Source organism: Buteo buteo, chromosome 1 (genome assembly GCF_964188355.1).
Source record: "Buteo buteo chromosome 1, bButBut1.hap1.1, whole genome shotgun sequence".
Lineage (NCBI taxonomy): Eukaryota > Metazoa > Chordata > Aves > Accipitriformes > Accipitridae > Buteo > Buteo buteo.
Window position 1 is genome coordinate 9,256,763 of NC_134171.1, and position 16,048 is coordinate 9,272,810.

At 36.8% G+C, this 16,048-nt stretch overlaps 1 protein-coding gene across 5 annotated transcripts in view; it reads left to right on the top strand.

Annotated features, from left to right (window-relative positions):
* The window catches only part of NSD2 (nuclear receptor binding SET domain protein 2), a 105,164-nt gene that overhangs the window by 57,249 nt on the left and 31,867 nt on the right, over positions 1-16,048 (top strand). For all 5 annotated transcript variants that reach the window (XM_075059121.1, XM_075058885.1, XM_075058963.1 and 2 more), the window contains 5 exons: positions 5,189-5,355; positions 5,720-6,211; positions 11,177-11,321; positions 12,345-12,422; positions 13,898-14,016. In XM_075059121.1, coding sequence (XP_074915222.1) covers positions 5,189-5,355; positions 5,720-6,211; positions 11,177-11,321; positions 12,345-12,422; positions 13,898-14,016 — 1,001 coding nt within the window. The remainder of the gene's footprint in view (positions 1-5,188; positions 5,356-5,719; positions 6,212-11,176; positions 11,322-12,344; positions 12,423-13,897; positions 14,017-16,048) is intronic.

The following is a 16,048-nucleotide window of genomic DNA, read 5'->3' on the forward strand; positions in this document are numbered from 1 at the left end:
GAAGTGATATGGGCTAAAAATGCCATTGAAAGCTAATAGGAATTAAATACTGATGATGATGCTTTACTAAAAGCAATCTGTAATTCAGGCAGCTAAATCTTCTGTGATTCATAGAATCAATACTGTTATCTACAGACAACATTAGTTGATTCTAAATGCAAGGACTAGGAATCTGTACAATTTCTGAATCTCATGTGCAGCTTTGTTCTCTGTTCTGATAACTGAAACTTTTGAGACTTACCTATACTGGTTGTAGAATGATAAAGTATGTAGGTTGGAAAGGACCTCTAGAAGTCGTATGGTCTCCAAGTTAGAGCAGGTTGCTCAGGGTCTTGTCCAGTCAAATATTTAGTGTCTTCAAGGGTGGAGGCTTTACAGCCTTTCAAGGCAACTTGTTCCAGTGACTGGCAGCCATTATGGCAAGAAGACCCTTCCCTTCATCCAGTTGAAATTTCCTTTGTTTCAACCTGTGTCCGTTGCCTTTTGTATTAGCACTGTATGAATCAGATCGATTAGGCACAATTTGCCCTTGGTGAGTCTGTGCTGTCTATTCCCAGACACCTTCTTGTCTTTCATGTGCTTGGATATACCTTTTAGGAGAATTTGCCCCATAATTTTGTAGGCATTGAGAGTAATGTAGTCAGTAGTCAGCCTAGCTTGTAGTTCCCCAGGTTGTTCTTGTTTTTCTTGAAGATAGGTGTGATGTTTGCCTTTTTCCAGTCACTGGGTATCTCCCCTGATGGTTGTGACCTTTCAAAAACTATAAAGATCACCCTTGCAATCACATTGGCCAACACCTTCAGCTCCTTCTGAGTCATCCCTTCTGGTCCCATAATCTCATAGATGTCCAATTTGATTAAGTGCTCCCTGACTTTTTTCTTAATATGCTGTGTGTAGTGTCTCAGTCTTGCAGCCGTTACTGCTAGACTAAGGGACCTGAAGGCTTGGGGGCAGATGTTACAGTTTAAAAAACAAACAAACAAAACCCTGAGACAGAGAAGGCATAGAGTACCCCAGACTGTGTCCTTTGTCACTCAATCTCCTGCTCCAGTGAGCATTCCTTAGCCTTCCTTTTGCTATTGACAGGAAATCTTCTTGCTGCACATTGCATCACTCACTAGTTTTAACTCCATCTGAGCACTGTGAACTATTTTTTACTATGTTTATGCCAAACTGTACTGAAAGTTTAAAAACCATGAAAACGGAATCCAGAAAACTTGCAGATTAAGGAGAAAAGCAAGAAGTTAATAGGAATATCAAACCAAAGTAAGAGCACATAACTTAATGTTTTTATATTTATGCTTCTAAATACTTTCATATATTTTATTAGATCAGGTGAAAGTATGGGCTTCTGTTGTTATGAACAGAGCAGGGCATTTACTTGTCACTAGAGATTTCAGTAACTTTGAACTACGTATTTCCAAGTCTGGGAAAGCAGTGGTTTTGTTGGTTTGGTTTTGTGTATTTTTCAAGGGTTGCATTGAGAACTTGGAATATACATCTAAAATCTGCATTAGAATTACAGGTTTCCAATGTGGAGGGACTGTAAACATGTAGGATTGGAAATCAGAGTAATCTTGATGCTTCGGAGGTGTGGTCTGAAAAAAAAATGCAGTTCAGTAGGAGAGTAAGTGTTGGATTTTTACCATGGTAGGTGATCAAGCTGGAAAATGAGTGGAAAGCTGCATTTTCACGGAAAGGAACCTGAGAGCTGTAATAACCCATTGTAGTTTTCTCTGCAGAAGGACCAAAGTCACACTGACATAAGTTAATGGTGCTACTTATAAAAAACATGAAGGAGATTCTTTACTTTTCCAGTGGTAGCATGGCCTCAGCGGGAGCACTTTGTTCATTTCATCCTGTTAGGGCCATCTCATTTCAAGAAACATGGACCAAACAGAGAAGGTTCTGGGGACAGCATGAACAGAAATCTAGGAGTCTACCTGCATGGGCAGACTGAAGGAACTGGGGCTGTTTAATCTGACAAGGAGGAGCTAAAGGAGAACCCAGTAACTGGCCTTAAATAACTTCAGTTATTTACATGCAAAGAAGAAAAGGCATAAACTCTTCTTGTTCTGGGAAGAAGACAGCTTAGTAGCAATGAATATTTAGACTACACATTAAGAAGAACTTGGGAGGGATAAAGATAGTGAAGCACTGGGATGGATTGCCTTGGAGAAATGGTGTGATCACATTCTTAGGAGGTTTTTAAGAACAAATTGAATGAGGATCTATAGGATTACAGCTAGACTCAGTGTTGGTAGTAAAGAAAATGGCTTCTTGAGAACCCTTTCAAGCATTCAGACAATTGCTAGAATGATTATTATAGACTCCTCAGACAAATTGTTCTTGTAGCAGTCTTTCAGAGTTTTGATCAGGCAGTCCCTGTGATTTTAATCTTTGGATTATTAGGTCTCTTACGAGATAGAGCTCGATTTTGAGAGAAATAAAGCTGTTTATGTGTTCATAACTGAATTACTGTGCTCCTCAAAAGGAGCAAGGTTTATGCTTTGTTATCAAGAATCTCTGTGCTAGCTTTTTATAAGAAACTGTAGAAATGGATCTAGCAAAAACCAGTGTCGTGTCTGAATGCAACCTGTGGACTTCTAACAGAAGGAAGGGCCCAAGTGCTTTAGATGTTAACTTCCATCTCTTTGAAGTTATGTGGATGATGGTCATTTCTGATGTTTGCTCTGGAGTTGGCTTGGGGGTTGCCTTTTCCTTCAGGAGGTTTGACTAAGTCTGGACAGCCATCATAACTGATAAATGCACACTGATGTGCATATTTCCACCTATACGTATTTTCAGTCTTGTATTATCTTCTACCTACAGTTTACTATTGAGGCACTGTCAAAAGTCTCCTGTTCCAAGCAGAAGAGTTCTTTTATCTGGGAGTTGTAGAAATAGTCAGCTACGTCTCTGTATTTCTCATTTCTAGGATCAGGATCAACAGTGTTTGAATTTCTGGATGCTAATAGTTGATTTCATCATTCCAGCTGGTTAGACTTCAGAAAAGTTTGTAACTTTCAACTTGCAGGATGCATACATGCATATAAGCAGGCGCATCCTGAGTCAGACTAAAGTTCTACCTCATTCAATATCCTGTCTCTAACTGTGGTCAACCACAGATGCTAGGAGACAGAAAAAGACAAGTAATAGTGGTGGGTCCCCAGAACACTCCCCTAAACCTTCAATAATTAGTGGTTCCAGGATTTTGTGAGCCAAAAATTATGTCTTTGTATATAACAATGCTTAATGAATTCCATTATTTTATCCAGGAGTATTGACATGAATTCAGCCCACAGAAGATATCTGAAGATTCACAAATAAGTTCAATGATTCTAGTGGTAGGCACTATTATTTAGACTCCTTAATTAGGCAGTTACAGTTGTCCAGCATTATATTGTAAAAGGAATAGAGTGTCTGTTTGGAACTGGGCTGCTGGCTGCTCAGAGGCAGATCTTTACAGGTGGTTGTAAATGTAGTCTTTGTCATCCCTCTGTCTGCAGCTAGGAGGTCCTGGTCAAAATACAAAAACTATCCTTTATTTCATCATGGACAGATTAAGTCATTGGAGCTCAGTAGTCCCTAGTTAAGCAACATTTTCTTGATGAGGACAAAACAGTCTCAGTCAGGAGCAATTCTCTGGCACAGTAATTATTTTGTCTGTGCAACAGACAAATTTTATTTGATGGTGTGGCACAGGGAAGGGTCTTGGGACTGTATGCATCACGCATCCAATCCAGTAGTCTAATACGTGTTCCAGTGTGATGCATACAGTCCCAAGACCCTTCCCTATGCCATTCCTCTAGATTCTCATATCTGATCTCAAATAAGTCACTATTGTTCTTGTAGCTGTCATGTATGTTTTATATATATGTATGTATGTAATGGTTAATAAATATATATATGTAATGGCTAATAAAACTTATGTACATACCATTAATTAGGTTGATTTCATATTACCATTCTAGGTACGACATCTTGAGACAAGATCAAACCCCTTTAAAAATAACTATTGGCTGAGTAATTGCAAAAAGAAAGTTCTTTCTGAGTCTAGAAACCCCAGTAATAATAGTGCATGAAGGAATCAACTAGACATATTTGCTGATTAAGGTAGAAGACCTGCAGTGTATGAATAACCTAGCAAAATCTAGGCCTAGTTTGAAGACATCTGTAATGGAGAACCGTGACCGTTACTTGTTCTTACTGTGTAGACATCGTTACCTGATTTCCTCCTAGACTACATGTTAGACATACTGATGTGGTGACACCTTGAAAAACCATAGATACTGTGGGGGGGGTAACTGATCCTTTTCTAGCAGGATTGAATTTACAAACACAGAAGTGTAGGTCATCACAGTTAAAACCTTTTCTATTTTAAATAAGACCCTGATTTGAACACTTGGACAACAAATCTACGAGTTTTAATGAAGGAGATGCTAGAGGATGTCTTAAGTCTGATTCTCTTGCCTCTACCTTTTAGAAGTTTGTTGTTAATTGTGAACTTTTTGGTGAATTTTGAAGGTGTTGTCTTCCCCCTTTACTGTAGAATAGCTGAGATCTTTAGAAGGGCAAGGATGTATGCCTATATCTTACTACAGTGAGACAGTATTCCTCTTTACAATCTTAAAAGAATGAGTGTTTCTTGTCTACGTTTCAGAATTGTCCTCTTATCTTCCTGCTCTCCCTTCCACCACCCAAATCCTTTTCATTTCTTGCTTTGATTCCTTAAAAGCTTGGTTAAGATGCAATTGTGATTGCAGATGTTAAAACTAGCTGAAGTATGTGTTTCTGTTCAAGAATATTAAAAGATAAAGTTTAGGCAAATCAGAGATGAGGCTGAGTGCACAGGCTATCGAAGCCTTGGAAACTTTTTCAAATGTAGCATTTTCAGAAACATCTAGGCCTACATGTAAGTGAATATACATGGAAAGCACTGATTGTAACCTTAAGTTACTTTAGCAAAGCATATTCTAGTTTGGAATTAAACTATTGGGCTTCTGTGTCAAACTTCACAGATTATAGCGCAGAGACTTATGAGCCAGTTAAGTGGTTTTTCAAAAGGTTAACCAGTTGTATTGTGCTTTTGTCATGGTAGTTATAGAAGCTTACAAAAGACTTCAAGTCTGAAAGTGCAGAGAACAACCTAAGTTGTGTCTTAAATACATTTGGTTTTAATTTTCAGGACAGAAAAAGAGTTTTCGTCAATATCATGTTCAGTTTTTTGGAGATGCCCCAGAGCGAGCCTGGATATTTGAGAAGAGCCTTGTGCCCTTCAAAGAAAAAGACCAGTTTGAACAATTATGCCAGGAAAGTGCAAAACAAGCCCTCACTAAAGCAGAGAAAATAAAGGTAAGAGGCTACCAAGTCAGACAAGATGTGCAGCTTTTTATTTTACTGTTACAGGTATGTACAGATATAAATAGATATTCTAGAAAGCTTTAAAGACAGCTTGTTTTACAGATGCTTGTAGTCTTAGATTTCACTTAGAGATGCAAAGAATGGGATCATTTACCACTGTTTGTTACTTATTAAAAATCAGTTCTGCTTTGTCATTGATTCATCCACAGTATCAGTATGATCAAATACAATTCCATTTGAATGTCTGAAATATAATTATGCATTACACTTAGTTTCTTGGAATTGTTTCGTGTTAATGTTGGCATTTTGAAATAAAAAGTGGGCAAATTTCTAACACTGTCATCTTATCTTGCAGATGTTAAAGCCTGTTTCAGGGAAGCTGCGGCCACAGTGGGAGATGGGTGTTAAGCAAGCAAGCGAAGCAGTAGGCATGACAGTGGAAGAACGGAAGGCCAAGTACACCTTCATCTATGTTAGGGACAGACCTCATCTTAATCCTCGAGTGGCAAAGGAAGTTGGCATTGCTGTGGAACCGTTAGAGGAGATAGATGAGTCATCCTACTCAAACGAAGAAACCACTCAAAATCTGAAATCAATGAAGGAGTCTGGCATTCCTAACAAGAGGAGGAGAAGGACATCAAAATTGTCTGCCGCTGATGATACGCAAGAAAGTAGTCAGTCGGGGACTAAGAATACTACTCCTCAAAAGTCATCTGAACAGGCAGAATCCAAAAGAGGGATAGGCTCCCCTCTCAATAGAAAGAAAACTCCAGCATCTACTCCACGAAGCAGAAAGGGCGATGCAGTATCTCAGTTTTTGGTCTTTTGTCAGAAGCACAGAGATGAGGTTAGTCTCTTTTAGATGTTACTGTTGATTGTCTCTTCTCATTTATATACTTAAAGAAACTTCTTTACTTTAGTTGACAAAAACTAGTTGTTACTGTAGAATCCATAATATTCTGGCCTTGACAAAGTATGCCTGCATCACATCTTTGTCTAGACAGGAACAGAGAAAAAGGGAATGTAGATGAGCAGTATAAACAAGATAGCAATAATGTCATTGTACTTTAAGCATAAGTTGTGTAACTGTCTTCCTACATGATCTAATAGTCCTTTGTAATAGCCATAACTTTTTTTAATGTATGTAAAATATAGTAGATATGCATACATATGCACAGGCAAATATGACGAAGGGTATGCTGTTTATGGCAATCTACTTGTAGTTAGCTTGTACATTCTTTCTGAAGATGTGACTCAATTCCTTAGGTGTGTTCCTTTGTCTTTGAACTCCTCAAAAACTCCATTTACCTACGTAGAATCTTTTGCTGAGCTTCAAAAGAGCCTAGTTACCAACCAAGCTTGTGAAAATCACTGTCAGTGTGCAATCTGCTGGGACAGAAACTAGGTACTCTTGACAGGATTACACTCCAAGACAAGGTAGAATGAATAAATACCTTAATATCAACATTTCTTAGGAAGACTGCTAGTATAAAAGCAGTACTGCTGTTATAGCTCATTACTTTAAAATCATGACCATCATTTTTCCTCCTTACAACCCGCTGCTCCATTTGCAGTACTATTCCATGCACTGAAAGAATCATAGAATCATTTAGGTTGGAAAAGACCTTTAAGATCATCAAGTCCAACCATCAATCCAACACCACCGTGCCCATTAAACTATGTCCTGAAGTGCTACGTCTGCGTGTTTTTTGAACACCTCCAGGGATGGTGACTCCACCACTTCCCTGGGCAGCCTGTTCCAATGCCTGACAACCCTTTCAATAAAGAAATTTTTTTCTAATATCCAGTCTGAACCTCCCCTGGTGCAACTTGAGGCCATCTCCTCTCATCCTATAGAAGCATGAGTCTTCATGTTTTCTTGTAGTTGTACTATTCCATAATACCCATAGAAGGACCAGAAAGCTAGTAGTGACTTTGTCACACTGTTTAGCCACTGAATGGTTGACTTTGTTATAGGATATTTGTGTTAGAAAACATTAATAGATATGAACTTTATAATGAAAAATTGAAAAACAGATTCTGTTGTATGGAAGTTAACTAGTTGTGGTTCAACTTGGGACCTTTTTAGATCATTGCAACTTAAGCTAATATCAAGAAGGAAAAGGAACACAGCATTACATATACCTTTGGTTAAATTGAGAAAAGCATTGGCAGTTCAGTTTGCTGGCTCCAGAAAGGAAAGGGTTTCGTAGCCAGACTATTAAATATAGATTTTGACATATTCATTATGAAAAGCTGTATGGATAAATGATGTGTCTCATGTTAGAGAGACCTGAGTTGTATTTCTAGGTCTTCTATAAGTAACCTTGTGTCTTGTATAATGGCAAGGGGGAATTTCCTTGGCCTTTAACGTAGGTAGCAAGAAGTCTTGTGCAATATTGAGGGACATGAAATTATTTCTCTGGAAGAAATGAGATTATTATGACTGGTGTTATGGACTCTTAGCCAAACATATCTTACCACAGAAGAGACATGCTGAGTCTCTGATGTTATATTTCTATTTTCTATGCCAGTTATCAAGCTTCCTTTCATACTACAGTTATACTGTAATTCTCAAATTAATAGATGGAAAATATGAAGTCTATTACAATATTTGACTCTGAGGAATTGCTTTGTCTTTGGAGTCATTTCGGGAAACTGAAAAACTTGCATAAACTTGAAAATCACACTGATGATAGCAGCTAATGTTGCACAGAGTTCTAAGTAGAAGGAAGTAAGTTTCAAAATATTGCATATATTTAGAGAGAGGACATCCTACCATTTCTGCCTAGGATACCTTTTAATAAGATCATGAAAACCCGAATCCACCTGGCTGTGTGATCCATTCTAATAGGTACAGAAGCACTTCTGTGTGTAGAACAGAACTAGGTTACGAAAACTGCAGATAACAGTCCATCTAACTTATCAGGACAGTAGAACCTGTCTTTCTCTTGATTTGACGTTAACTGGCAAAGTGGGGAAATACCATTTCAGATATTCATGATTCTTGCTCAGAACCTAAGTTACCTGAGTTTAGTTACCACTTCCAGCCTGTCATGTCACTTTTAAAATGGCAGTTTTATGCCTTTGGTGGAAGGTGGGAGATTGTATCCAAAAGAGTATTCGGAGTTTCCCCTTCTGTTAGGCTTATCTGGTTCAACTTGCATGGTTTGCTTTTGGTTTGTTGCTGTTACAGATATTCTGATGCTTTAGAAGGAGTGATAATGTTGGCTAAAAAACAGATGTGTTTTTGAGCTACTTGGTTTAGTGGCATCTGAGAGTTTAGTGTATGGCTACTTTAGTATTTGCATGTAGAAACTTAGAAGAAAGGAATACTATGGATCCAGAAGAGGATCTCTGGTCCCCAGACTTGGGAAGGGATAGAAGTGAATGGAAAAGAATGACTGAAGATTTCTCTTCTGGGGCCTCTAATAATCATGAGCTCTCCTAAAAGTAGAGCTGTTTCTGCTGTGTCTTGCTTGGAGTCCAGCTTTGTACAGTAGCAGGATTCATCTCTTGGTTTGGTTTTATTAATTACTATTTTTTGTCTTACTTTTTCTGGGCATAGGAGCATGAGGAATAGTTAAATTTTTAGAAAGGAATCATGGCTGCTGGAAGACTGGGTGAACTGCTGGAAAATGTTTTTAATGATTTAAGAGGCATGCTTCCCTGAGGGAGGCATTGAAAGCTTGGACCACTTTCATGGTTGTAGAGACACATTAAGTATTTTGTGCTGTTACCAAAGGAGTAAAGATATATTTTGTACTATTGGCATTCTTACGCGCTTCCTCTGTGGAACATAACCATAGTAATTGTTAGAAGGGATTGTCTGACTTGAGGTAAAGGTATCATTCAATGAGACGCAGACAGCTATACTGCTAATACTAATGCATTGATTTGGGCCTTGAGTCTGTTTTGAGGTAAATTAAGAAATAATTTCACTAGTAGGGTTTACAATTGAAGATTTCTGCATGCATAAGTTGTTGAACATCAAAACAAATAAGAGTGAAGGTAATACACTTTGCTTGGATGAGCTAGGACATGCCTGGTCTAATTACCATGTTTTCCACACCTATAGTGATATTTATTCCCACATCCAAGAAAAGATCTTCCATGCGTTCTGTAGCATAGTTAGACTTAGAGTTAAGTACCTGGGAGAAGTGCATGATTTTCATGTACATCAAGATACCTGATACATCATTTCCAGTATGTATGCCGGGATTGAGTATTACGGCATGAAGACTTTGGAGAAGACTGCTGGGCATTTTCCTTAGAGGCCTTCTTTGCAAGGATCCTTCAACTGTTAAGAACCATGACTGTCCTTTCCTTGTCATTTCACAGTGCTCCTAGTTAGTTGAAATCTGTTTTTATTTGTATTTTGGTGGGACTGGAGGTGTTGTTAAACTATCTCATTTGTGTGAGCAAAGCTAGTTATTTCTTAGAGAATTAAATAACTCTGTGCCCTAGTTTGGCACAACGAACTATATACACTTAGTGGCAATGGTCAAAATTGATGCTAATTTCTTTTCCTAAAGAAGTGAGATAACTCTCAATAACTTTTTTGACATTGTGGGATTTTAATCAAGCTTTGAGTAGAGGCCTCCAAAGGTAGCTGTATTCTCCAAGCTTTATGCAGATGGGTTACGCCAGACAGAAGCAAGAGAACTCTTAGTACTCTACTAGGGGAAAAATTACAGCATGAATTTCCCTAGTAGACACTGAATAATCGTAATGGAAGGAAGGTAGTACAACTATTCTAACCCCTGGAGAAGCTTCAGTCACACTTGTACCCTGTTTGACAACAAGAAATGCAATTTTAAGACACTAAGTCCTAAGAAATTAGGTTTAATCATTTCCACTTACCACAGAAAATTTGTATTTCTGTTCTGTTGAATGGTGTTACTGTTGGAACACTTGGCTTTGTTGGCCTAGTTTTAATTTTGCTCCAGAATTTTGGGGTATTGGTTGCATCACTCCAGTAAAAGGATTTTGGAGAATGCTGGGTAATGAGATGAGAAGGCTTGTTTTTAAAGCTACTGTTCCATTTCTGTAGACTGTACAATCTTAGAGCTTTTTGACTTCTATGATTAATTAAATCTCGTTTTCCTGAACTAGAAGTATGGGAATACTGAAGGAGTTTGGGAGGATTTTTTCTTTAATACTGGATTTTCTGTTTGTGTTGAATAAACTTCTAGAAACTCTCTTAAATTCCATGTTGATGGCTATTATGTGTCATGCTCGTATTTATTAAGAAAAGATGCACAGCTTTTTGAGTTCCTAATAATTCATATACATAGTATAAAATGATTAATTAATACAGGAAGATGTTGCATCAGGTGCTAGCTTGTATAAATCTCTCTGTTAAGATAGGTGTGATGAGTTCTGTGTTTAATGAGTTCTCCTATGAATTGATGGATGTCTTTGTAGGTGAGCATATATTCCAATATTGCTTGTCTGTCTTTTGTGGTATAGGTTTAAACTTCATGAAGAAATAATACAAACTTTTTTGAATGACCACAAGACAAGATTTAAATTTACTCCATTTTTTTGAATGTTAAAAGGCAAATAGATAATTCCAAAATTATTCTTAATACTTCTGAATATGCTAATAGATTTTTTTTGAGAGAGACACACAGAGAGAGAAGAGGTTATTCAAAGAAAAACTGGATACAGAAGGTTTTAATCTAGTTCTGTCTACAGCAGAAATGTTAGATAACTTGTTTGTATCCAGTTTTCCAAAGCAATAGAAGTATGTACGCCATTCTTTTCAATGGTCACCTTTTTTAATACAACCCTATTTCTGCATGTATAGGTGGTTGCTGAACATCCAGATGCTTCAAGTGAGGAGATCGAAGAATTGCTCGAATCGCAGTGGAACATGCTTAGTGAAAAACAGAAAGCTCGCTATAACACAAAGTTTGCCATAGTGACCTCTCCCAAATCTGAAGAAGACTCTGGTAAACGTAAAACTGTGCTAGTGTACTCTAACTAAATTTGATATACATAGTGGTGTTAAACTAAGCACATATTTGAGACCTGTAGGGAAAACAGCTTTCACTGTTTTCCAGTTTTAATTCTTGGTGTTTGTGCCAATAGCAAAGGAATGCCAATGGTTACAATAAACGCAACCCATGAAGTCTACATTTCTTGCTCATTGTTCTGAAAAGTTGTTATATGTAAACCTTCTACTGTTTAGAGATTGCCAATTTCTCATTCTTCTTCTGCCCATAAGCAGCTGCCATTGCATCCACTGCCTGTTACGAGTGGATGGTGGGAAGGGAAGACAAAGTGTTACTACTAGTAAAATTTTAGGATTTTTTTTTTGAGAATAGTTAGGAAATGGTTTAAAAAGTTTAATCAGTGCTACACCTTTTCTTTATATATACCTAAAGTATATTACCTCATATCATCATCAACTCAGGAAGAAGTATTCCAAACTTTATTCTGAAACTTTCATCCGTTTGGCATTTTATTGTGCTACTCAAAGTTTTTAGGACATTGTACAAGATTCCAAATACTTTTTTTTTTTTTTCTCCTTTTATGTTTTTGTTGCTGTTGTCTAGCGTTTGGGTTTGATAAACAGTCTCAATTATTTTGCGAAATATTTGAGGGGTTTTGGAGTCACCTATTTGAGAAAGGAGGAGGAAGATAGTTTGGCATTTGCATGAACTTTATCAAATTTAACGAGCTATCATTTTTCAAATTTAAATAGCTTTACAGCACTGTAAAAAGACTTATTATGAAAGTACTAGAAGCCAACAGGTGCTGCTTTGGGCAATGACAAGAATGAGAGGGAGTGTTTGAAAGTTTGTGAGACTTGGAAAAACTTGTATAAAAATGGCAGTCAGTTTTGTTAACTATCTGTGTGTGTGTGAAATAACATCATTTTGTGGAAAATTGAAAAGTTTTTAACTTTAAATTTTAAGTGTCAAATATTTGGATATCAGTTTAAAAAAAAAACACATTCTGTATCTCTCAAGGTTCATCATTGAAGAATATTGGAGAGGCCAAACGTAAAGTGTTTCAAGACTCACCTAAAAGGAGATCAAGATCCAGAAGTAATTGAAATTTGTGTTGTGTGCAAATAGTTCATCATTATAAGTAGCTATTGAGTGTATTTTTTTATGTAATCGCCCACGTATCATAATCTCTTTATTTTATCTCAGATGTTGTCTTCCTTGACGTTAGAATTTTAATGGATCCCAAATTAAATATCTAAACACTGTAGTGCTGAATTTTGTTCACCTTCCTCAGTGTCATATTGCAAGAAATGTAATTGAAATTGTACCTGTACCAGGTGTTTCTAGTACATATATTGTGTACATTTATAGTTATCTACAGATGAAAACATGTCAGTTCAATCGTTCCCCTACCCAAATCCTCTTATCTTAAACTTGGAAGAATATTGTGGGATTTCTTTTGCTGGCTTTTTTTAAGTAGCAGGTTCTCCTGGAGCCATTTCAGTCTGCTTTGTGGATTCAGAGTCTGATAATAGAATATGTCCTAGATTGTTTAGATAAGAACATTAATTTGAAAATTATCCATATTTTCAAGTTACTATTTTTTTAATATTTACAGCTATTTGTTCCCACTGGAATAGAATGCTTGTAGCTGTAGGGCGATTTCAGTTAACATATTTGTGCCCCTGGAGCTTGCAATCTTCATACTAATAATACTCTGTAGCTTCATAAACTAGAGAGTACTGGAGAGTGTAATAATGTTGTTATTTCATCCTGATGAAACAGACCACTTCCTAAACCTTCATCTATCTTTTTGAGGTAGAGCGAGTGCAAACAATAGCTGAACCTGTGAAAGGGGTGTGTAGGTTAGTCACTGACCTTTTTGTAACTTAGCAGCTGCTTGAACTTTACAGTGAATGATCATTTAAATACATGAATAAGTCTGTTGGTTTAAAATGACCAATGTGATTCTGTTCTTGGGATTTTGGTTCACAAAGGAAGGGGATCTTATGGTCTCCTGTAAAATGTAAGTAAGCTTGTTCAAGAGAGTCTGGAACTGCCATACCAGAAAGAGAGAATTAATCTGTACGGTTGGTGATATCTTGTCTTTTCCAGAGGCCCCTTAATAGATGTCACCAGTATCTTCATCTGTATCATTTGGAAAACTTAAAGGAGACTTAAGGAGGAGACTTAAAAATTCATTTCAGTGATAAGACACTGTTATAAAATGTCAGGAGAGTTTAAAGCTGTATAGATCAATCGTGCAGTCTGACCATATGAAACAAATGTTGAGCAGTAATACTCAGATCTTAAACTAGTGCTTATACAGGTAGTCTCATCTTTCTAAAATAACTTGAGTATGAAGCAGTTGATTTGGATATGTTCTAGAGTTGGTCTTCAGCACCAGAAACCAGACCTTAAGCATTAAGAGGTCATCAAACTGTGTTAATGTTTAACCATGTTTTAAAAATAATGACTGAAAGAAAAGTAACTTAACTAGATCAGTTCAAAATAATTTGAAAGTGGGTTTTAGATTATTTTTCATGTAAGTTTCCCCCATCCCCCATCCCAAGGTAACTTACATGGAAATAAAAGAAACCAAAAAAAGAGGACAAAGGAACCTACAGAAGATTTTGAAGTTCAGGAAGCACCTAGGAAAAGACTCAGGATGGATAAACAGAATAATCGGAAGGTAATTATGTTGTTGGTTTGTTTGGGTTGATTTATAGCAGCACCAATCACATTGCTGTAGTTAAGTTTGTCAGCATTTCCGTTTTCAGGATTAAAAAGTAATGTCTGTATATCAAACCAAACTGTTGTAAATATTCAGAGATACATGTGACCTTATTGCTGTGGGGTTTTTTTTCCCTTTGGTTTTGAGGATGGAGGTATGACAAGTTGCACTTGCTACTTAAATTGTGGTGAAAATGTATGCTGAGAAAATCTGTTTCCCAAAGGAATGTGCAGAGGCATGACCTTTCCATGTTGTTACACTTTGTAGTTCTTTTTCTTTCCTCCTGAATTGGAGTTCATAGATGTATACAATAATGTAAAAAAATACCTTTAGTCAATACTTAATTTAGACAAAAGTGTGGGGAGAGAGGAAAGCAAGTAAAGCAAAACAGAAAAAACTACTTTTCAAGAACTGGAAGCCTATAGGACGTTTTAGAGTGGCATGCTGACCCATTTCTTAAGTTAGGAAACTGCAGTAAGTATTACAGTATATTTATTGCACAAATCACAGACTCCTTTTCAGTTTAGCTTGCTTGTGAGAATGAAGATTTTCCTTACATAGGTCACTAAAACTACCTATATGGTTACAGCCCAAATCTTGCAGATTCTTAAGCACAGGTTTACTTAGTCGTGCACGTAGACCAGTGAACTTCATGGGTTTTACTTGTGTGGAAAGTTTAGCTCACAAGTGTTTCCAGATATGTTATTATAGTATCATACTGTAGTGTGAGTATAACAGACCTCATCTCAGGAATTTAGTGGTATGGCAATTAAGTGGGACAACCTAATATAAGGAAAGGTAGTGGATTTATTTTTTAAATGAATTATGGAGGTCACATTTGTAGATGTCAGTTTGGTAGGCTGGTTATTCTAGTATGTCTCGATACTGTGGATATTCAGACAACTTTTTTAGAGTTCAATATAAAAAATAAATAGAATTTCAGATAGCCAGGCTTAACGAGCTTATTAGCAAAGGGCAAAGATAGTTCTTAGAGAAATATTGTTACCTTTGTGGAAAGAAGGGCCAAAACTGGTTTTTGCACTTCTTGCTCTAATGGGTTAGTTGTTGAATATTCGTCTTATATTATAGGAGAAGTTTTTAGACCCTTTAAAAAGTTGTGTAATTGATTTGAATTCACTATAATACACTAGATCCATGGAATAATTAAGTTTACTTAATGCAATTAATTCCTGCTATGAAGTCCTTGTTTTGACTGTCCCTAAAGTTGCTGCTTTACTGTCTCACCAGCATTTATACACTACAATTAGCCTACATTATCACAAGTAGAATGAAAGGTGGTTGCAGTATAGTTCATGCAGAGGAGGTTCTGGTATCTTTGACACTGATGCAGATGTGAATACTAACAGGAAAATAAATAAATGAGATTAATGATTCCCATAAGGTACATACCACTAATAACGCTGACTTAGTAATGTGCATTTAAAAAGTGGTGTCCTCTATCTGATCTGTTTATCAGAACTAGTTACAAGGAATCTGGTGTGTGTAAATATTAGGTAATTGAAACTCTAAATGCATATAGCAGTGTTTGTCCTTCTCTTCACAGAAGGGTCAGATATTGTAGAATGGTTGCTTTGTGGTTTCTTTTATGAATTACCTCTTAGTCTTTTTCCTGCCTTCACCAGCCCAGGGTACCTCTAGCTGTATGTGATGCTGCTTAGCAAAGCATTTAATGAACGACAGTGAAAATTTCTATGTAATGATTAAAAAAAACAAACACTAACCATATACCTTCCTTTTGCTATTCCCAGTTTACCTGCAGGCTTTTGTTATGATCATTTTGGATAGGAGGAGCTTTAATGACTTTCTTTCATGACATTTTATTTCTTGCATGAGTGTTGTGCATTTTCCTCTCCTTTTTGTCCTTAATTCTTATTTACGAAATCTGAATGTTTTTGCACAAAGTAACTTAAGTCACAAGTACCCATATGGAAGTTTTGAAAAACTAATTCATTCGTCAGTGCTTTCATGA